The following is a 24,064-nucleotide window of genomic DNA, read 5'->3' as shown; positions in this document are numbered from 1 at the left end:
TCTGGTCCAAACAGCCTGGCTGTCTTTCTCGCTCCTCTGTCACAGGGCTCTTGGTGGAACGCTAATGTGTTGATTTAATCCTGTGGCTCCCAGCTATATGAGCTCACCCCACAAACAGGCAGAAGGGGGGGGGGGCTGATTTTTGAATCCAAACGTCAACGTCAGTTTAACCGAGTTGATCTTGTGATTTGTTTTAGTGGTCAGAGCAGCAGCTTTTGTTTTCAAAGCGGTCAGAGCGTGGTTGTGGCCTGGTAGTTTGTTCCAAAAGGCTCCCAGCCCAAGTTACTCAAACCTCACAGCTTCATGGCCAAGGTTGTGGTCTACTTGTGGCCAATATGTGGTGCTGGTAAAAAAGCTCCTTTTCTCGGGGTGGATTGAGAGAGGGTTCACAGTCAGAGAAAATGTTTGATGCATGTGTGTGGTCAGAGTATGCGCTTTCTATAAAGATCTGGTCCTGACAGTCAGTACCAGATCTTCTCCTTCGGAGGTTCTACTTTTTCCGTGTACCTCTCCATGTTTCAAAACCATGGGATTTAGATGTAGTTTGTTATTTAATGGGTCAGGGTTTAAAGAGAATTTTCTTTTTTATTCATTTTATATTTATATTTTTCAGACTGAGCACTGGAGAAGGAGATGGAGCGTGGTGTCCAGCAGCCCCGGTCTTCCCCAATGAGTCGGAATACCTCCAGGTCAGTTTTTCTGTTTATTCTGATCTGGTTCCACAGAAAGTGTTCAGTGTTTCTGGCTTATCTGTGGGAAGAATAACAATAAGTGTTATCTGTTATTTAATGATTAGAGTTTCTAACAGCCATCCTTCGCAGTGCTGGTTTCTTAAGCCTTAAGCATGGCTGGTTACTGTTATCATGCTCTTCTGGCAGATGTGTCTCTAATTTGATTTTAATTAGCTTTAAAAAGCTTCCTGACTTCATTTTCGAACCTCCTCACTTCATTTTGTTCATTACTGCTTGATTGCGCCGATTTTTCAAGGTGTTATATTTTTCCATCTCTCGTCTCATTTAAAAACATTCAGGCTTTTACTACAGGATGCAAACATTACTTACTCTGTGACGTGTGCCATTTCTTCATGCCTTTGCCGAAATGGACGGAAACAGCTTCACCTTCATTTTATGAGCTGGCTTTCCTGCTATTTTAAATGTTTGACAAATACACCCCTGAAGTGAAGTTATGCTACAGAAAGTTTCTTGTTGTAGTGGGAGGACCACCGCCATGTGTTTTAGTCATTTTGTCGGTTTTGCTTTACAAATCTCCAAAGGCCAGTGTAGCTACAAGGTAAAATAAGTAAAACCCTAATCCAAATAATAATGCCAACTAATTGTTTGGTGCTCCCTTAGCAATCATTGTGAGTAGCTGCAAGATTACTTGAAGAGAGGGATAATTTAGCTGTAGTTGATTGTTTGCTTATATCTGGTATACAGGTGCTGGTCATAAAATTAGAATATCATGAAAAAGTTGATTGATTTCAGTAATTCCATTTAAAAAGTGAAACTTGTATATTATATTCATACATTACATACAAACTCATATATTTCAGATGTTTATTTTGTTTAATTTTGATGATTACAAATGACAACAAATGAAAATCTCAAATTCATCATATCAGAAAATTAGAATATTGTGAAAAGGTTCAAAATTGATGGCCCCTGGTGCCACACTCTAATCAGCTAATTAACTCAAACCACCTGCAAAAGCCTTTAAATGGTCTTTCAGTCTAGTTCTATAGGCTACACAATCATGGGGAAGACTGCTGACTTGACAGTTGTCCAAAAGACGACCATCGACACCTTGCACAAGGAGGGCAAGACACAAAAGGTCATCGCTAAAGAGGCTGGCTGTTCACAGAGCTCAGTGTCCAAGCACATTAACAGAGAGGCGAAGGGAAGGAAAAGATGTGGTCGAAAAAAGTGTACAAGCAAGAGAGATAACCGCACCCTGGAGAGGATTGTGAAACAAAACCCATTCAAAAATGTGGGGGAGATTCACAAAGAGTGGACTGCAGCTGGAGTGAGTGCTTCAAGAACCACCACACACAGACGTATGAAAGACATGGGTTTCTGCTGTCGCATTCCTTGTGTCAAGCCACTCTTGAACCACAGACAGCGTCAGAAGCGTCTTGCCTGGGCTAAAGAGAAACAGGACTGGACTGCTGGTGAGTGGTCCAAAGTCATGTTCTCTGATGAAAGTAAATTTTGCATTTCCTTTGGAAATCAAGGTCCCAGAGTCTGGAGGAAAAGAAGAGAGGCACTTCATCCACGTTGCTTGAAGTCCAGTGTAAAGTTTCCACAGTCAGTGATGGTTTGGGGTGCCATGTCATCTGCTGGTGTTGGTCCATTGTGTTTTCTGAGGTCCAGGGTCAACACAGCCACATACCAGGAAGTTTTAGAGCACTTCATGCTTCCTGCAGCTGACCAACTTTTTGGAGATGCAGATTTCATTTTCCAACAGGACTTGGCACCTGCACACAGTGCCAAAGCTACCAGTACCTGGTTGAAGGACCATGGTATCCCTGTTCTTAATTGGCCAGCAAACTCTCCTGACCTTAACCCCATAGAAAATCTATGGGGTATTGTGAAGAAGAAGATGCAATACACCAGACCCAACAATACAGAAGAGCTAAAAGCCACTATTAGAGCAACCTGGGCTATCATAACACCTGAGCAGTGCCACAGACTGATCGACTCCATGCCACGCCGCATTGCTGCAGTAATACAGGCCAAAGGAGGCCCAACTAAATACTGAGTGCTGTACATGCTCATACTTTTCATGTTCATACTTTTCAGTTGGCCAACATTTCTATAAATCCTTTGTTTTTATTGGTCTTCAGTAATATTCTAATTTTCTGATATGATGAATTTGAGATTTTCATTTGTTGTAATTTGTAATCATCAAAATTAAACAAAATAAACATCTGAAATATATGAGTTTGTATGTAATGTATGAATATAATATACAAGTTTCACTTTTTAAATGGAATTACTGAAATCAATCTACTTTTTCATGATATTCTAATTTTATGACCAGCACCTGTAAACAGTGGACTTCAACAAAACATGCCTTTTATGCTCCACTTTTCCTTCCCGTGGTTGGCTCATTTTTCATGTTGTTATGATTATGTGCTATTACCTGTTCCATTGTAGTAATATACAATTTTGAAGTCAAAGCTAAAAGAGCAAGAGTTTTATTGAGAACATTAGTAAATTAGTAATTACAGCTGAGGTAATGATCATCATAATGAACATCTCGGAGGTTGAGGTTCACCTTGCAGGAGAGCACCATCCCTAAACCTACAGCTGAATGGCCTAGTCAAAGTCCAGACATAAGTTAAATTATGATTCTTTAATGAAACTTGGAAATTAAAGTTCACTGATGCTCTCATCCAGCGTGACTCTGCTTGAGCTGCAGAAATTTGTTTCAGTCTAAACATTTACAGAACAAAGATGAATGAAAAATACAATGAAAATGTGCTGTTGTATGTACAGAGAGTCTGGTTTTCTACAAAGTATTGAATCATGAGGGCTGAGTAGTAACTGCATGCCAGCTTTCAGATTTCAAAGTACCAAGAGTTATTTTTCTTCGACGTCACAATTTTATGCACTTTGTGTTTTGTTTTTCTGTTACGTGAAGTCCTCTAACATGACACTGAGTTTTATGGTACAAACATGAGGCAATGTGGAAAAGATTAGGATGTGTGAATACCTTTGCAAAGAGCTGTATAAGTTATTCACCAGAAAAAGCAGCTTAGCCAGAATCCTTGCAACCCACTTTGCTTTTAAAGCATAATCTAAGGCAGCATTCCTCTGACTGATCCATTGCAACTCTGCCTACTTCCTAAATGAGAAACAGTTGGTTTATGATGTCAGACAAATCAGTAAACTCGGTGAGGTGAACATTCAAAGGATCTCTGTTCAAGGAAATCTAGGCATGCTGTTCTACCTATGAGCTTAATAAGAGGCAGGTGGAGGAAAAAAAGAAGAATTGGAAATGGTTATGGTTATAGATTTTAGCTTTTTATGCCATTTGTGAAATCTTTTTAAAAATAACTTGTTTTTTGACATGTTTTAATGATGTATTCCTTGTAGATTGACCTGCACAAACTCCACTTTTTGGCTCTGGTTGGTACCCAAGGTCGCCACGCTGATGGGCATGGCCAGGAGTTTGTTCGCAGTTATCGTCTCCGTTACTCCAGAGACGGAAAGAAATGGATCACCTGGAAGGACCGTTGGGGACAAGAGGTCAGTCACTTCCTTTATGTCGACCATTAAAGAAAGAGAGTTGCAACTCTGTACAGAAGTGCAAGAAAGTAAATGTCAAAAAAAGCCTGAGGGTGAGTGCAATTATTGTAGAGAAATCGATTTGTGTCTTCAGGCTGTTGAATATCAATGCTCTTTAACTGACTGTTTTATTCATCTCCTTTTTATTTACCAACCACCTAATCTTTGTCTAGATTTCTGTGTTTACTGGCTGACCATCAATGCAAAAAAAACAACAACCTTATCTTGTGTGAATAAAGTCATTGCTTTTGGATTTGGCATATGATCAGTACCCTCCTTGGCAATAGGTCCAGCTCCGTTATTATCCCCTGCTACAAGATAGGCTGGGAATTTAGACCCATATTAAGTACTGTTAAGATGAGGAGTCGCACACTTTGTTCTCCAAATTCAGTCATCATTTAAAATCCAATTCAAAGACCTTTGAAATATTTGAACATGATGTTAGTGGTGAAAAGGTGGTCAACTGTTGCAGACATTTCTTTTCATTCTTTAAAATGACTGATTGGAACATGTTAAAGCATCCATCCATCCATCCATCCATCCATCCATCCATCCATCCATCCATCCATCCATCCATCCATCCATCCATCCAATGTTTACTTCTTTGGAAACTGAAAAGATGCCTTTTAAATCAATAGAACTTCATGATGCCCAGAATAGAAATAGACTGACCCTTCAGGCAGGATTAACTGAAGCCAGTAGTTAACGGGGGACACCCTGAGGGAGAGTCAGATTGGTGTGGCATGTCATTGAGTATTGGTGCTTCTCCCTGTTTCTAGGTGGTGTCAGGTAATGAGAACACCTATGATATTGTGCTGAAAGACCTCGGCCCTCCAATTGTAGCCCGTATGGTCCGGTTTTACCCCCTGGCTGACCGGGTGATGAGTGTTTGCCTTCGGGTGGAGCTCTACGGTTGTGTGTGGAATGGTAAGTATGTGCATGTGGGAGACATAAGGAGAGCACATAGACACACAAGCTATTTGCTTTTCTTATCATTCTGGACAGTGTATTTGAGGCATGGCTGCTAGATGTAGATAAGTTTATGTTGAAGGTGACTGGGTTTTCCCTCGCCTTAGATTTAATTTCATATCAGATGGTAATGATTACAAAGACGTGTTTTTGTCTCCTCTGAGGGATTCGCCCAGAGAAAAGAAGCCACAGTCTGATAAATGATGTTGGTTTTACTGAAGCACAACACTGAGTATTTATGACTGGTTCATCTTCTTTCCTGCCCCATCCACCTCCCAGAGACAAAACGGGGTGCTCTGTAAATCATAGTTGTCTGTGAATCGAAGAGACCCGGTTCCTGCTCTGTGCCTTCTGGGAGAGCATCTCTATAAAAAAAAAAAAGAAATGTTCCACAGTGGTCTCAGGGGTGCAGCAACTTGGTTCAACCTCAGGCCACAGATTATGCAGAATCTAATGAATACCAGCCTTTTTTCCATACATTCTTATGTAATCACATATCCGAGTATACAGAGGTGGCTGCTCCTTCTTGTGTTCCTTTAACATTCAGAGAGACACTGTCTTACCCTAAGGCAGTCATCCGTGTGCTAGAGTGCAAATACCCTGTGAGGAGTTATTATCAACAATACCAGTTTCAGTATCACTCCCGCTGTCCAGCTGTTGGTTACAATGGAGAGGTTAGATGGGTTAATGAATTGCAGTGATGAACAGACCTAAGATGAAGAGCTCTACTCCCATTTTCCTGACTAAGAACCATCTGTTGCTATTTCATGGACACATTTAAAAACACACTGAGTCAAAACATTAGGACCACTGATAGGTGGCTATAATGTGTTTTTAACATTACGTTTTTCTGTCTGCAAAGTTGAAATTTTAATATCAAAGATGAGGATTTGAGTTTGACAGGAAGAGCCTGTGAACTGAAGCTTTCCTTGTCTATCATTATTAGGGCTGAAAGAAAAACATATGTGCAACAATTTTGATAAAGGTCATTATGACAGAAAACAATTCTGAAAAAAGTCTTAAAAAAGGTCATTCATAGTGTTTATTTTAAAGGTATATTCCAGGGATCATATAAATAAGAGGTCATATAAATAAGATCATATAAATAAGAGGTCATCATACATTCTGGTCCCCATTTTCACTTACCGGTGGTGAGTCTGACATAGTGGAAAAATTGCAAATCTTCTTTTGGAAAATAAGCTTGTATGAGCGATGCAAGCAACAACTTTTGAACAGAGCGTGCACAAGGAGATATGGGCTTGTGGATGCTCTCGCACGCGCTTAATAGGCGTTCCTCTTGGGAGCGGATACAAGGTCGTGCATGTGCATTTTTTTTTAAATTGGAAAGGGCTGGGGGTTTTTTTTATGTGTGAGTACATGGTATCAAAACTCTTTGAACAGCTGAGGAATCTTGACCATTTGTGTCAGCTCTTGGTCTCGGTGTTCTTCAACTGCTGTCGGGGCCAAACCAAATTACTCTGAATGACACATGAATGATGCAAAAAGTTCACTGCATCATTTATATGGAGGTCAGTGATCCAGAGGTGGTGATAAATATGAATTATATTGTACAACTACTGTCATTATTTTTCAAGAGTGGCCTAGAGGAGAATCAGAGGTGACCAGGGATAGAATTAAGTCTTATTGATGCACGTTGGGAGTGAAGGCTGACCTCCGTTGTTCGATCCAACAGAGGAGCTGCTGTTGCTCAAACTGATAATAATACTGGCATTGAAAGAAATGTCTCAGCTTTAGCATACATGTATGTAATAGTTAAGTAAATAACAGGACTCTGTCAAATTGGACTGCAGACTGATGAAGTCATTCAGACATTTTGTTTAAATTTTGAACAAGGGACACATAAGAAAGTCACATGACAGAAGGAATGGGTTCGACACCCCTTAATAAAAAGAAAGAAAAAAATAATTTATTGTAAGAAAGCAAATGTTAAACGTTAATCAGATAAAAAGCAGATTTTTTGCATTTACAATTTCCCAAGAAGAAAACACAACATAAAAGCACTCAAATGACCATGTTTAATACGCTTTTCCACCCCTCACACTAACCACTGATGACCACCTGCCCTGATTGGTGCAATTATGTCAGATTTTGCACAAAAAAAGTGTTTAATTCTAGCAACAGCGTGCATTTGAATACATTGGAAGCCAAAATGTTTTAGCTTACAGCGAATTTAGTTAAATGCTGGAACTGTAGCACTTAACAGGCTGTTACTGTATAGAAAATAAAAGCAAGATATGAGAGGTAAAGTATGTTTTGTCTGAGAAAGAAAGCAACAAGAAACATTTTTTCTTTAAAAAAATTTGTTTCGTAACCTGTAGTTTGGTTTCTCCAGATGGACTGAACGCCTACACGGCTCCAGTGGGTCACGTCATGAACTTACCTGGCCTCCCGGTCTATCTAAACGACTCTACCTATGATGGGAGCACCGAACAGGGGTAAGATACTCTGCTGCACCTCTTGTCTGTCTAAACTTTTAACTATTAGTAGAAGGTAACTCGCCTTCATAAACTCACACCGATTGAACTTTTATGGAAATGTTCAGATGGGGCCAAAATATAATAAACTGTGAAAGAAAATGTAATATGCCTGGTGCTTATCACATCTGCTCAACCTGAAAGGTGTTTTGTTTTTTCTCCACCTAATCTAGAGATGTCATTATTTTCCTTTGTCGCCCTGAGATTTGAGGCGTGTTTCCAGACCATAGTGTTTGGCAGTGGGCAATGAGGGGTAACCCAGGAATTTCGGGTTGGTTGAGGGGTCCACATTCTTACAGGCAATGCAGTTAATGGGGCTGAAATGTTTTGCTAACGAGAGAGCAGCCACTTCTGATGTAATCCAGACGTTTTCTTTTCAGATTTTGGCGCAAAGGCTCATATACTGTGGGGAGATGAGGTCTGATTGTTGGGATTGAGCAGCTGGGATGTGTTTCTGCCATTAATGTGTTTTTGCATGTTTATCTTTAAGTTTTGCTCCTTTTATTTGCCTCTTGCTGTTTCATCTAATGGAAATGATGCAATGTTTGCTCAGGATGCAGTTTGGAGGCCTCGGCCAGCTTTGTGATGGCGTCCTAGGAGGAGATGACTTTATAGAAACTACTGAGCTGCGGGTGTGGCCAGGGTACGATTACCTTGGATGGAGTCGGGAAGCCCTTGGGCAAGGCAGTGTGGACATTGAGTTCCACTTTGAGAAGCCCAGGTTCTTCAACAGCATGCAGGTGAGGACGGACACATTTTAATTTTGCCTTTATGGTGTTTGAATACATTACCATCGGGTCTATTTGTATAGACAGAAACTTTTGCTATCAGAAACTTTGAGTTTTTCAGGATAATTTAAAATTAAATGCGCTGGTATGAAAATGAATTTCACTTGATTCAAAATTAATTATCTATTTGGTTTTATTGAAAGTTAAGTTGGAATAGTTTTACTTTGTTGTAATATTCAATTTTGGTCTGAAAAATAATTTGCTGTGTTTGATTTAGCTTTGAATTGGATTAAAATCAATGATTCCTAATGATGGGTTCAACAGAAAAAAATAAATGCCTTCCAGCCTGGTTTGCACATACTCTAAAATCAATACCTTTCCATTTTGAAAAATAATAATGCAGAGACTTTCAGTAGTTTTGAATCAGATTTTCCTTATGTATGCACCAAACACGTGTTCCAAACCTAGCTACCTCATCTCCCTTCAAAGTCCATCAATGTTTGCTGGTGTTTTAGAGCTAAAGGACTATGGAAATTCTTAGTTTTGCTGCATTTAAAAAATTGTAATAAAATGTCAGATTTCTTTGATTTTTGACCCGTTATCGCTAATGAGAAACTTTAAGATCCTATTATCCATCTCCAATCACTGGCCAAATGGTCCAGGCTACTACATGAGGAGAACTACCACAGACTATTAAAGTGATTATATAAACTGAAGTCATTAGTTCAAAAACAAAAACACCAGATGACTAATGGAAGGCTTGTCTTTCCTCTTCTAATGAAGTTTTTTACTTTCTAGTGTAACTCCAATTTACATCAGCTTTTCTGACATGTAATTTTTCCGTTATATAATTCAATGATATATTTTAGGTTGTATGTACTTTCATTAGTAAATATTAAAAACTAAAGTTTCAAAGTATGATGTGAATGTAAAAGTTGCTTGGTGTTAAATGATTCTCTAGATCATGGTTGAGATATCCTTGAGATTCCCATATTCCAGCTTCATTGTAATGTGTTTAGCTTTGTTAATCTGCCACCAGCTTCATATTGACTGAAATAGCTCTGTGGCCGTTTAATTAGTTTGAATGCACCATTGTTTCTGGCAGGACAGTGCATCACTGCTCGTCTCTCTGGCAGCCACCGAGTTTCATCAGTCGGTTTGTGCGTCTGTGTGGCTTTTGGGGTTAGTTTTTGGAGCAACCATGGAGATAATGATATGAAGCAACCCAGTTTGAGTTATAACTGTGTTTTTGCATTAGACCGGGGTTGGAATTTCGGCTTGGGTGAAACAAATTCCTAGCGTACATATTTAAAAGTGAATTTACAACCAAAAACTACTCATAAAAATCTAATTATATTCAGCGTACACTCAACCGATTTTTCATTCTTCATTTGTTAAGCATTGTTCTACTTTACCTTAGTTACAATTTAAAATATCTCCCAGCAGTATTTCTATTGTTTTTCCTAGACTTATACAGCTTTTCCTGAATTTTCCCCTGTGGTTTTCACACACTAACCTCAGCTGACATACACTGTTATGCTTGCCTGACTGAGCGGATATGTCAGGCGCACAGGTCAGATAAATAAAGACTGGGAACCTGAACCAAAATCTTGGTTGACTTGTCTCTGCTGGACAGAGTTCCCTAACCTGTTGTTAATAGCCCCCCCAAATGGGAAATCTGCTCTCTAACCCTTTGACAATCACAGCACTCTTGAGTCTGCTTTTTGTCAACTTGCAAATCAATCCTTTTTGGGAATATTTTAAAACATTTCTGTCAGCGAATTTGAAACTAAAGAGAAAGATCAGAGACAATACTTAATAGAGACTGGATTTATGATTAAAAAAAAAGTGAAATATAATATATTCAGAGTTTTTCCTTAAAAAAAAAGAAGGGAAAAAAAAACCTTTTGCAGGTCATTGTATGCTGTATTCCCTAACGGAGTAGTCATTTACTTGTTACAGTCGTACAGCCATGATACGCTGCATACACGTCATCAGAGCATCTGGTGCAGCTGGACGTCTTGCATCTTATGTGTGTGTGTGTGTGTGTGTGTGAGCGTTAACATGTGGATTAGATTAGCATGACCGCTCCTGCACTGTGTGAGGTTAACAGCCAGCCTGTCAAGGCAACCTCTACTCTTAACTCCTCTATCTCTAAAGAAAAATAAAATCCACCATTTTCCTTCTTGGTTTCCTCCTCTGATCTTAAGTTTTGACCTCTCACTTACTCCTTTTACCATCGACATCCTTTTCTCATCTTCTAAACTTCCTCCCTATTCTCTCAGCCTCATATATTAGGGCTTGTGAGAGATTCATTGAGTTCTGTGATTGATGTCTTCTCTACAGTTTTTTTTTTTTTTTTTTTTTTTTTGTAAAGCTGAAACCTTCTGACGCCCATTTTAGCTAATATTCATTTCTTTTTAAGCCCAAAAATCTAGGAAGATATACAAATTGTTTGGAAAACCTGAGTGAAAACTGGAATAACCAGCGTTGGAAAGTACAGCTAACCAAAACATTTTCTCTGCTAACCCATATTCCTCTAACTAAAATATTAGCGTTCCTGCAGCTAAACTGAAGCAAAAGCCGAATCCAATGACAACTGAAAAAGGTTTTGCATTCAAAACAAAAATGAGACATTTTTTTCCTGTGTGTGTCCAAATAATTTCAAATAATGAATCTGAGTTAGTTATAGTTGTTGAAATGTCAGTATTAAAAAAACACTTGCAACAAGGTCTTCCACCCATTAAGGAAAGAAAAATGATAAAATGAACAAAGTAGTGTGTTGGTTTTGACTGTTTTCTGTAGGTTTTTAGATTGGTTGAAGGTGCTTTAAAGGTGGGGTATGTGATGTTTTCTGGAGCATGTTTTTACCATACTGATTGAAAACCTCCTCACGAGCCCATTGCGCCAACTGAGATAGAATGTTTGGAAAAAAAACGAAATCTTTTAGTCCAGTGTAGAGGGCGTAGTCAGAGGAAAACGCAAACCAATAGAAGTAACTATCATCCCTACTTCTACTGGTTTCTGGCACGCCCATCAACCGTCAGCTCTGAGCTCTCCCCACCCCTCCCCCCTGCGCGTTCACAGACTCGTGACCCCCCCCCCCCCCCCCAAGTGCCGCTGAAGGGAGGACCTGTTCGAATTTACAGACAGAACTCTTGTGGTCTCCTTATTTTCAAGGACTTCGAAGGGTCCAGTCTAGGTAGACCGCGTCCTTGGAGGATGCAGCCCAGGTTTTTGAACAGAGCCTCTGATTAAGAACAGGGCTGCCTGCACTGACACGGCTCAGGGATTACGTCACACGGAGCGTCGTGCGCAGTGAAATCAGGACATTTCCTCACTTTCTAAAAAAAACCCGGGACGCCCGGGACAGGACGTGAAATACGGATATGTCCCGGGAAATACGGACGTTTGGTCACCCTAATCAATACTTCTTGAAATGACAACCGTGACAACTTGTTTACGACCATATTGAATTGTTCAACACTCTTACCGTACTAGGAGAAGACGACGCCATCATGGAAGTTAGCCTGTTATGTTGTGGTTAGCTAGTAATAGACATGAGCTTCTCGCCTCATCCCGAGTCACGTGCACTCGCGAGGTCTCGGCCTGTTTCTTTCTCGTTCTCGGGAACATCCGAACATTCTCGACTGACAGCAGGCGCGTTCATGTAATTTGGAGGCGTGGTTTCGTGGGGTGGGCTGAAGGTGTGTATTTTCAAAAATGTAGCTGGCAGGAACCGTTTATCCAGGATCATATACCCCACCTTTAACTGTGCTGCCTGTTTCTTCCACATGAGTGCAGGCAGGTCTTGCCCCAGTCCAAATTAAATGATTGGAAGAATTGCTTTAAATGGACATGATTGGATTATGCACCTCTCAATCAAAAAAAAATAAAATCAATCCTATTGAGCTCAATGTAATCATTTCTCCTAATCCCTGTGTTTATGTGACACGTCGGTCTTTATTCTAAATAATAATGTTCATGTAAACATATCTAGTGACTTTCCTTCCTGTGTTCCCCCTTGGTTATTTTGTTCATCTGTATTCCCGCTCTGTGCTTTTAATGCCAAAGCAATTATAGTTCAACAAAATGGAAATGTGTCATTAATTTAGTTTCTTAATTTGATCTTTTCCAGCTTCTCTACTCACTATGAATAATAAACATCCCATACTTTGCCACATATTGAAGCTAATTCACATACGTACTTGGTAGATTTCCTAAATGCATCTCTATCCCTCTTGATCCCTATCTTGAACGGAATATTTTTTTCTCTTGAAAACATGCTTGTGCCGTTTTCCTAGGTACACAGTAACAACCGCCACACGCAGGGCGTGCGAGTCTTCAGCAAAGTAGAGTGTCTTTTCAAGCCTGGCCTCCTGCAGCCCTGGTCTTCTCCTGCACTCGCACTGCCTGTTCCCCTAGAAGATCTGAAGGACCCCTCTTCACGACCCATCTCCCTGCCGCTCGGCGGCCGGCTGGCTCAGATCCTCCGCTGCAAATTCTTCTTTGCAGACCGCTGGTTGCTCATCAGCGAGATCTCCTTCCTCTCTGGTAGGAAACTGAATCTGTTGGTTTTACATTTTGAGATAAGTGGCTCCCCTGCTGGTTCTGGGCCATTATATGCCTGCACAAAATTTGCTCTTGCATCATAGATATATTGACATCTTATATATTGTTATTATTTCCAAGAAAAATCCATGGTGAAAATATTTTAGGTTTGACTACAAACTATTATTTCAAATCTTTTAAGGTAATCTATTGCATATTAAATATATTTTGTTTTCCACTTTTTCTCTAACTCTGAAAACAAGTCAAGGTCAAGTATCTGAATATGTAAATAAAAAAGCAAAAACTGAAAAGCTTTACATTACATTTTTTCTCTCTTATAAGATCCAAGATTTCACCAGTTTTTGGCGTTAAGATGAAACTTAAGTTGAATAATTTTGGCAAAAAGGAAAAAAGTGAATTTTTCAGTCTGAGCTGAAACATTCAAGAGATTGGTTCAGTTCCCAAAACCACTCTTCAAAATAAAAGGCTGCATTCTCATAAATTAATGTACATGAGTAAATTTCAGGTTCTTAATGCTGTATTACTGCTATAAAAAGGGTTAGAATTTCCAAATGAAATTTTTAGATACCCTTTAAAACAAAAGGATTATTATTTGATACAATTTTATGGTTTTGTCTGTTCCGTATTACTGATGGAGCTCAGACAGATTTTAAAAATGTTGGCTTTTAAAAATAACACCCATGTAGAATTCAGAATTAACAGGGTATTCAAATAGCTGCCTTAGGCTGCCATTTAAGGGAAATAATCAGTACTTGATAGTTTAAACATGCTTAAAATTGTTGATTGTTGTTGGTCTGGTCTGGTAGAAATCATTATATATAAGAAGTTAGAATTACATTACATACATGTAACTAAACTACTAATCATACCAATGTAGCTGCTTTACTCTTCCAAAATAAAAGAAATGCAATCTCTTGAAAAATGATATTTTATTACACAGCTAAAACTGGCATTAAAGACGCCATAATGCCAGCCTTTCAAAATAAAATTAACTAAAACTATTGCCTCAATCACAACTTTGAGTTTTATATAATAGGGTTGAACATTGTTAGATAGACTAAACAATTGATCATAAGGGTATTTTGCATAAATCCATGGTTAAAAAAAAAAAAATCATTTATTTTATAAACATACCCTTGTTTGCATTTATTCTTGAAACATAAAAAAATGCAGTGGACTCAAAGGAGCTTACATTTATATGCAGGGCTGCAGCTGCACAGCAGGCTTGGATGTTTTTACACATGAGGTTCTTCATCAACAAAGTAGAGAACAATTACAAACATAAGTTATGCATATCATTATATGCATAACACATATTAGGAAAAAAGAGCCGAGGTCCAGAGTGGAAGGTTATTTACGAGTTGTTTCCTAATAGTTCCTCTGTCAGAAGAATGCTTCTACTGCCAGCATTTACATTTTAGTATCTCTAATAAAAAACAATTTGCAAATAGTCCTTCTGGTATGGTTTGTCTCTTCATGTACGCTAATATGACCATGCTGGCACATTTTTATACACTTCTTATGAAAGTCAAAGTTTCAGATTTCTAACCTCCACTGTCTTTCTTTTTCGTTTTTACCTCAACGTATCTGAAGTATAATAAATACTTTCTGCCCAGGAGTCAGGTGTACCTATCTGCACTGTAACTGAGATAACCTTGGCTGCTTAAGCTGTTCATTGTGTCAGGGTCGATGTGATAATCTAGCTGCCGTGCAGTCTCACAAAGTCAAGTGCAAGAAAGATTTCACCCAGCAGAGTCTAGTTTGTCGGTTTGAATCATAAAGGTGATGAAATGAAATGTTGCTGTAAAACTGTGTGAATGCCAGAATAATGGCTCCAGACTGAAATCGGGTCCATTAAAGCCTGTCTGCTGTCTGAAAATAAACGGATAATTGTAGATGCAAGATATTTAGCTCTAATGAGTAAATTATACAAATGCAATCATCAAGGTGGATGATTGTTCCTGTATGCCTCATATGCTCCATCCAGGTATTTAACTCAGTCGCGACTGAGTTAAATCATCCACATGACCTAATCCTTTATCTTCACTGCTATCAGCGCTCAGAAACAATCCCTTCCTGCACACCCGCTTGCTGTGAGCATTCAGTCACTGTACGTGAGCTACAACACCGATGGTAGCTCGTGAGATAGTGAGCAAACGCAATCCATCATTCTTGTCAATAGGAAATCCATCACCTCCTGATTAGAAAGACTGGTTCTAAGCTGATGAAGTCCTTTTGTCCAGCTGTGACCACAGATGCACTTTTTCTTTCACATCTACTTGTGTTAGTGACATTTTACAAAAGGGTTGTGTTTGAGAAGAAATCTATAATTTTGACATTCAAATTATACCAACACCAAGGTTTCTATTTACATTCGAGGTGAGTAGAAACACTAAAATGAAAAATGGCAGTCTCTACGTGTGTTAATCAATGAGAACTGATCAGGCACATCCTAAATGTGGACTATTGGCCATTTGCAGATATTGGAGATATTTTACTTGCCACAATTCAAGAGTAGTAAAAAAATATGTCCTAGGAGGTCAGGTGATTGTTGAAGATTAAAATAGGGGGATATTTTTGCTAAATATAGTGTTTAATAATTGTTTCAAACTAGATTGAAATAGATTTAAAGAAAGCCTTGTAACTCAACCACATAAAACAAAAAGTTTTAAGTAAAAATCAGAATCAGGTGCTTTAAATCTGACTAAATGTACAACCATTTACAAAAGAGGGAGTGAACTCAATCTAACTTTAGGAAAATAACACTCTTGTCTTTATCATGAAAACTATAAAAATCTGCATAAAGAATTTACAGAATAGAGAGCCTTTCTTTTCATAAGCAAATCTGCCAGACTCTACTATGTTTGTATGTTTATGATGATTTGTGCCGTCCGTTTAAAACAAAGAAAATCACGATAATTTGGTTTATTCAATTTTAAAATAACATTCTTTGGTGCAAGGGTAATTTAAAACTAACAATCGGCTAAATGTCCTTACGATAACTTAAAGAAAAAGGGTACCAACACTTCCAAAACCTTTATTTATCTATGACTTAATAATAATAGTTTCATCTAGCAAAGATAGGGAACAAACCCTTGAAAGTGTTTTGCTCTTTCAGAGTGATTTAAGCTATGACTGCTGATCTAAAGGTCTGTTCGATCTAAAGCTGTTCCTCCAGCTTCTTCAGGCGAGAGCTGCCGTAGTCTTCATATTAAAGTGATGGAGCTGCTGCCTCACCAGCTCCATCAGCGACAAAACCAGTTAGAAGGAATTGCTGATGGGGGTACCTCCCAATACTACAGTGGATAATCAAAAAAAAGTAATAATAGGAAAAGATTTTATCAAACTTAGGAATAAACCTCCAATTTCCTTGCAAACATCTTTAAAAAGTAATATTTGTGGCATAATCAGGAAATATTTCTGTAATTAATAATTTTTTTTCATTTTTCGTATTTTGCATATCCAGAGCCGTTTGAGGAGGATGGGACAGACCAAAATTCTTTTCTTCACAATCCTCCAAAGTTTCCAGATCTTAGTTCGTCTCCTCCAGTGAACACCACCTCCTCTGCTCCCACATGGAGTCCCAGCTCACTCAGCAGCACCTCTGGGCCGTCTGGTAGGTCTGAGCCGCTTCTCACCACCTTCTAATTGTCACTTGACATCCACTCTCTACTCTCTTTACATTGTTTCTGTGCCATCTTTATGTTTTTGCCAATTTTATTTTGTCAAAGCTCTGAAAGATAATCTCTAGACTCCTCCGGGTATTAAGAAATTATTTTCCAGATTTCATTGTGCTTTTGGAGATCTTGAAGTGAAAGGGTAAATCATTGTAAGAGGCTGTTTGGCATCACAAATAGCCAGCATGAATGTAAATGAATACTGTATTCACCACGTTGGATGAAAATCCCACCTTATCCCTTTTCTTTGAGCCTTCATCATCTCTCCTCTCATGCTTTCCTCATTTGTTCATCCCTCGCTCCTCCAGAACCCCCAAACGCCACCACCCTGGTGATGGACACCACTGGTAACTGGACGCTGTCAGGTGAGAGAGAGCGCACCAAAGGAAAATCTCTTTAAAAAAGCCACAGAGGAAAATCGACTTCCTCTAAGTTGGCTGTCCTCCAGTATCTTAAAAAAATCGTCCCTGTGCTAAGTAGACAGTTTGCAGTATAATAATGGAGCAGGGATTAGGGGGACAGGATCTTGAAGATAAATAGCTTGAGGAAACAACTCTAACGCAGCCATAGTAAATTATATTTGCATCCAATAACATCTTGGCTTCCTGTGGTCTCACAAACTGCATGTTTTGTTGGCGAGCTGGCTTTATTCGACACTGCTAAACAATAACAGCCTCTAAAAAAATAAAAAGAGCTGGAAATGGTTTTCTGTGGCATGTATTCTGCTTTGTACTTTTTACTGGATGCGGTTGGATGGCTTTGTCTAGGTTTATTTATTACCCGCATGATGTTCAAGGGACACAGACATAGAGGGCCAAAGAGATGCAGGGACTCTCCTCTGTTTTGACAGACTAATTTTTAAAACACTTGATGCTAAATGTGTATTTAAGGATGTTATGCATATGTACATTTATTTAAAGTGGTTTATTATTTCTTTTTATGGGATGACATGGAGGGTATGACACTTGGTTGCAATGTAAAGCAGCGATTGTACAGCATCAGTAGATTTTAGGAATCAGGGGAGGGGCTTAGCCCCCAGGATGTAAACGAACATGACAGTTTCTTAAAGCTTAAAAAAAAAATGTAAAGTTGCTTTTCCACTATTTAAAGAGATTTAACAGATAACTAGTGGGTAAATGTTTGAAGCAACTGTTGGGTTATTAATATAGTAGAACAAAAAACATAGTTGGTTTGTCCCTCAGCCTCTCCTTCTGCCTGATCCTTCACAATATCTTGAAATACAATAAATTGAATTACCTGATCAACATAAAGGCTTATGCCATGAATTTTGCTCACAATAATTGTTTGCTCCCAAATATTGAGAAGAATAACATAAAAATAGTTTTAATTTAAAATCTTAAATCAAATTAATATTAAGGTATTCTTGAAAATATTTACATGAGCTTAAACTGACCTGTATATACAATAGTTAAAACAGTGATTTTGAGAATAGTTGGATTTTTTTTCTCTTCCTTAATACTAAAAATGGTATTTTGTGTTGTATTAACTGTTGTTTTCTTTGCCTAATAATGAAATTAGTTTGATGTTCTTAAAAACTTTAGCTTGACACTTATTTGTTTAGTAATGTAACATTTGCTTTAACAAGGGAGGCAGTTATATTCTCTCACAAAGACAGATTTGTTTGTCTTTGATAAATGAAATCAATATTTGAAAACTTTTATTTTCTTAAGCGATTTTTGTCTTCTATTTAAAATAGTTTAATAAATGTTGACAATTAAGTGCGACATAAAAAGCCAAGGTGAATGGATGAATACTTTTCCACATCATTCAAACTTTTTTAGACTTTCCTAGTTATAAAATAATTTGTTTATGTGCAGGTTTCACAAAGCCAATTGAGTCCAGTGGAAAGCTGTTTTTCCCTCATGCATCAAACATGTCTCAGCTGACATTGAAAAGAAAAGGAGACTAGGTTCTGATTACTTGACTACAAAGCTGCTAAGAAGAGGAGGAGGCACGCTGGCATCCTGTTCCCTAAGCAGTGGGGTATGGGAGGCTCAGGGTTATGGTGCATATTCAAGCAGACAATCCCTATCAGATGTTGAGTAAGCCTGCTGTATCTTTGCTGGTGTGTGACTCCCTCTCTTCCCTGCTCTGGTTATATATACACAAACCCACACAGTGGATGAACACTCAGAGCTGCAGAATAATTTAAATGTTGAATAACTGAATTAAGAGGATGTTTGTCTACTTCTACCTAAGTTACATTTCTAAAGAGAAATACCCTTAAGATGAAAGAAGCATAAATTATTTTTAAATCAAATCAGTTTTATTTATCATCTCAAGCTACTGTAGAGTCAGCTTTGTCAAATCATACTTGATTGGTCAGTATTTATAAGGCAGGAGTGTCTATATTTGGTCCACAGGGGTCTCTATGTTGCAGGTTTCTCTGCTTCAGCCCAGATGATTTTCACTGAGGGCTGCTTAATATATTTTTTACTGAACTGTAATAATTTGAATCTGGTTTGTTAAAATAAACATTGGAAATCTGCAATTTTTAACATACTTGTTCAACAGACACCCAGCAGATTGAATCTAGTCGTTGACCTACAGAATTCAATCCTCCTGGATTAAAATGTGCAGTTGAAGGCGGCTTGCATTGTGTTATTTTCTTTGCAGCAATGCCTCATACTGAGAATGCATGTGGTGATAGTAGAGTGAAACTCCCCTCAGGTAAAATCAGGCTCAGCATAAATGGCCTTCTGCCACAATCAAATGAAAGTTTGAGCAGAAAGGGCATACACACAAAGAGAATTTGAAGCTCTGATCCAGGAATGCTTTCTATAACTGAGAAAAGGAAAAGTTGGCAGCAGTATTGGTTCCTGTTGTGGCTTCTTATTTTATTTATTTATTGAGGATTTGCAGCTGCACACATTGGAGTCTTCTAAAAGTCTTCAAAAAATACCAGGGCCAAAAAATGGCCGCAGCCCACCATGATTAGTTATGATATGTGGAGACGTGACATAGCAGAGAATATAGAGTATGAGCACGCTGTGTTTCAGAACTTCAAATAAAGCACAGTGGCCTACATGGAGAATAACCGTGTTAAAAATTGAATACACTTTCACTTCTCACAGAGCCTTTGATATCGGGAGAGATTGCCACTGTTCCTATTTTGAATTGAAAGTCATCAAAGAAACACTGCTGAAGATGTATTTTAAATTGTTATCAAAATAAACTGTTTATATAAATATTAAAAATTAAGCCCATAATAAGACAATGCATCCATGCTTAATAACAAGCCTCTCAAAGTTAATTCTTAGACTATGAAAAACAGAAGAATGTTTTTGAATCAAAGATGGATGAAGAGACAGACAGACATGATAAAGAAAGGATATGAATAAGTGAAGTAAGGTTTTATAGTCTTTAATATGCCTCAGCACACTATGTGCCAAGCACCTCTAATGCTCTTCTATTCTATTGTGTGCATGCCTCCAGTCTGTCAGACTTGGCATAAGCAAAGTTGGAGGCCCAATAACAGAGTAGTGCTTTACACTGTAATGTGGAACTAAAAGGACACATTTCTCATTAGTAAGAATCAGAAGGGCGTGGTCTGCATTTGAGTTCAGAACATCATAGATTTACTTTCTGCTGCAGTTACAGCTGCACATCCTGCAGGATATGGCTCTACCAGCTTTATATGTAGAGACTGGAAAGTAAATCCCAATAACTAACTGTTGGTGGTTTTGCCAGTCAGGACTTTGACTGAATAGACTTTTCTAAAACATGATCTAAATCATCCCACTGTGTTAAGCTCCATCCATCTTTTCATCAACTCTAATCCTCTACAATTTCCCTGCTGCATAACAGCTTAGCCACAACACGATGCAGCGGCCACCATGTTTAGCTGTGTGGATTATGTGATCAGGGTTATGTGCATTTGTAGTTTTGTTGCTGCCTCTTTTTTTTCCCCTTTTGATTAAAGAACAATCCCCAAAATGACGTTCCAAAACACCCAAATATGCCTTAAAGTGCATATTTGAGTGTTTGTCAATTAGTTGTCTTGCTGGCAGTTTCTTCCACCAGTGCTTTGGATTTCTCCTGCTCCTCTCTCTTGTTTTTCTTACTCCATTTTTACTTAGCTATTAGTAAGATGACCATGCCTTGGTAGATTTGCATTTAAACCATAGATTACGCAGTAATTTGTTATATATTTAAAATTTCAGACATTGTTTTATCCCTGACCTTTACTTATTGTATCAAGCCTCTCTTGTCCTAACAGAAGAGTCAAATTTATACTTATAATATTAAAATTTGGAGGGCTCATTTTACTAATTAGGAGACTTCCTGTTGTACAAGATTAGATTTAATTTTAAAAAAATGAATATGGTAAAACATCTTAGATTTTTATTTTGAAAACATTGAGTCCAGACATTATTTTTGTTCAACTTTTTTGTGTTAGTCTGTAACTTAAAATGCTACTTCAAAATGAGATGCTTTTGAAAGCGACTGTATCCTTGCTGGCTAAGAGTTGGGCCTGCAGCATTTGAACTAGGGGGGAATGTCGTATTTTAATAGACCTTATGGAAATTATGAAATTCAGAAGTTTCATTACAAAAAACTTTTTTTTTATATTGACACCAAGATTAGGAGAAAATACTTTGAGGTTTTTCTTTCATTTTCCCAGAGCTAAAAAGGGGAATGTCCAAATTCCAAGCTGTCATGCAATGCATCATAACGTTTTGATGAATCCGTAAACAAACTAATTTACAGAATAAAACCATGTACGGAGCTAAATCATAATTTCCAGATTGTTTTTCTGTGGTTAGACTTGAAGGCGCATTTACTCCCAAACCTTCACACAACCAGAGTTGCAGAGAATGTGGCAACATACTCTATGCTAAAGCCCACATTTTCTTTATGCCTAGCATGTGTTTGGAAATTTAAGACAGCAATTTAATTAAATTTATGGTCCCAGCACTGGCATTACTTTTGTAAACCGGTTGCACACATATGTGCAGTCCATGGATTATTGTCCAGATAGTATGTCCTAAAAGGCAAAACAACTGTAATAAAATATGAGAATTTCTATCTGCAAAGAAATACACTACAACTCACTTATAGTGGCTCATAAAACAGGACTGAAGCACTTACATGTAGGCTTTCAAACAATAGTGAAAAATGGAACAAAGGTGCAGCAGAAACACAGTCTTCTGAAGCAGGCTGTCCGCTATCATATAAATGTGGCAGGATGATGATCAAGGAAGTGCCTGAGGACATTTGTTTGAATGGGAGTAAAACAAACCTCAGGTGTCATCCTGTTTGTCATTTGTCTCCTTTGATCACCACTTTCACTCTATTACATTAAACTTCCAAACCAATCTTATACTTTGCATGCCGTAAAATGATTATCAGGTGGAGGATTACTGTAAAGTTTCACTGAGACGCCTCAATAGAACGCATACTGTTAATGTTATAGATGTGGAGCTTATGAAGAGAGATTAGATGGTTTGAATAGATCTACAACTTTTTGATGTGGATGAACCATAGACGATATGCACAAACCTGAAAAGGAGGGCAGGACTTGGCTTGGATTCATCACATGTTAGCTGATGGAATGAATCTGCTGTGCGTGGGCGTTTTCTTGGAAAAATATCAATTTAAAAATATGAATCCTAAAAAGGTTGAAACAGAGACTCTCAGCAGCAGGAAAAAAACAACATTTTAAGGAATCTGATAGAGAGAAACAGAAATAGTCAAAAATGACTAGGATTGTTACTGATGCTTTTAAAAAATACAGCTTCTTCACATCTAGCTAAAAGATTACTATCCCTTCATGTGTGGATAGTAATGATTTTATCTGTATACAAAAAATGTTTAATTCTTTCAGGCAATTCTTTCTTTTCCCAATGGTTTGGAAAAAATTAATAATAATTTATGTTTTGCATATGTGGGGATGTCTAAAATGTATTTTACATTAATCTAAATGTGAACAAGCTAACTTTCTAAACATCAAACCTATGTTTATGAAAAATGTGAATAATTTATTAGACATCTTGTACGTGGATTATAAAGTTTTCACATAAATCATCAATAAATGTAAATATTTTACATGAAGTGTGTACCATTTGCACTATATAGATTTCTTTTTGCTATGACATAACCACCTCTTTATTATTTTTTATACTTAAACCTTCAGCCTTGGAAGGTAAAGCGATTATTAACAGAAGTATGGTTTGATTTCAGACCCCCCTTTAAAGAGTTTAATTTCTCTTAGATTATCTGCACTGAGTGTGGTCAAATTATGTGGAAGGTCACATGCATGCAAGCGCTTCACTAATGCTGTGATTGTTAATAAATGTAACTTTCAAGCACATCCTCCCACATTTTATGAGTTCTTCAGCTGAAATGTGTTTGTCTGAAAATGTTGGAACGTAAAAGCAGTGAATTATTTTTCCTAATAATAAAGATAAAACAAGTTAACATTCATCATGTTTGTTTTTTCACAGGACGTGAGTTTGCTGGCATTACTCCGAGGGCAGGACTTCCTGTAGCCAAAGATGATGGAAGTAACACGGCTATTCTGATTGGCTGCCTGGTGGGCATCATTCTGCTACTGCTGGCTGTTATAGTTGGGATTCTTTGGAGGCAGTACTGGAAAAAGATTTTGGGGAAGGTGGGTTAAATATAAAACCTTGATATCATACAATTTTTTTTTAAGTGTAAATATTTTAGTTTTTCTGATTCAGTTCTAAAATAATGCATCAGGTATTGTTCTAGCAGTGAACCAGCCCTTCTCCATCTGGATTTATAATCGCTGCTAATCAGTCAAAGATTAAAATTCATCTCCAGAATTTTGATCGTCCATCTGTCCTAATTGTTGTTTCATGTTGCCTCTCAGGCCCAAGGCAGTCTTTCCAGCTCCGAGCTCCGAGTCCATCTGTCCGTCCCCTCAGACAACGTGGTCATCAATAACACACACAGCTACTCTAGCCGCTACCAGCGCATACACACTTTCCCTGATGACCGGGACCACGATAGAGACGGAGAGGGGGAATATCAGGAGCCCAGCGCTCTCATCCGGCCCAGAGACCACAGGGACAGCACCAGTAAGTCACAAACAGTTGTTTAATGTTGCTTACCTTAGCTTTTAAATTTGTTCTTTCTAAGTCAGCATAAAAGCCAGGGTTAGAACGTAAATAATTAGAAATAAATTGCTCTTTCAAAGTCACAAGTCATCATTTTTGTTTCACTGTTTTCTCCTGAGGAGTGATATTTTTCTAGACGGGTTTTTGCACTTTCCACTGCAGTTTGGGGCCATTTTCATCCATTAGTCCCTTTCAAATATGTCAAGCTTATGTTGTCCGGCTTTATGC

The 24,064-nt window shown here is 38.1% G+C and overlaps 1 protein-coding gene across 6 annotated transcripts in view; it reads left to right on the top strand.

Annotated features, from left to right (window-relative positions):
* Positions 1 to 24,064, top strand: part of ddr1 (discoidin domain receptor tyrosine kinase 1) — a 72,627-nt gene that overhangs the window by 39,797 nt on the left and 8,766 nt on the right. For 5 of the 6 annotated variants that reach the window (XM_038284284.1, XM_038284282.1, XM_038284281.1 and 2 more), the window contains 10 exons: positions 614 to 689; positions 4,098 to 4,250; positions 5,069 to 5,216; positions 7,612 to 7,714; positions 8,307 to 8,493; positions 12,786 to 13,035; positions 16,520 to 16,669; positions 17,039 to 17,095; positions 23,198 to 23,364; positions 23,590 to 23,797. In XM_038284284.1, coding sequence (XP_038140212.1) covers positions 614 to 689; positions 4,098 to 4,250; positions 5,069 to 5,216; positions 7,612 to 7,714; positions 8,307 to 8,493; positions 12,786 to 13,035; positions 16,520 to 16,669; positions 17,039 to 17,095; positions 23,198 to 23,364; positions 23,590 to 23,797 — 1,499 coding nt within the window. The remainder of the gene's footprint in view (positions 1 to 613; positions 690 to 4,097; positions 4,251 to 5,068; positions 5,217 to 7,611; positions 7,715 to 8,306; positions 8,494 to 12,785; positions 13,036 to 16,519; positions 16,670 to 17,038; positions 17,096 to 23,197; positions 23,365 to 23,589; positions 23,798 to 24,064) is intronic. The other variant, XM_038284283.1, reaches the window with a different exon arrangement.

Source organism: Cyprinodon tularosa, unplaced genomic scaffold, assembly GCF_016077235.1.
Source record: "Cyprinodon tularosa strain WSP-4 unplaced genomic scaffold, ASM1607723v1 ctg2, whole genome shotgun sequence".
Taxonomy (NCBI): Eukaryota; Metazoa; Chordata; class Actinopteri; order Cyprinodontiformes; family Cyprinodontidae; genus Cyprinodon; species Cyprinodon tularosa.
Note: the sequence above shows the minus strand (reverse complement) of the source record. Positions and strands in the feature narration are given on the sequence as shown.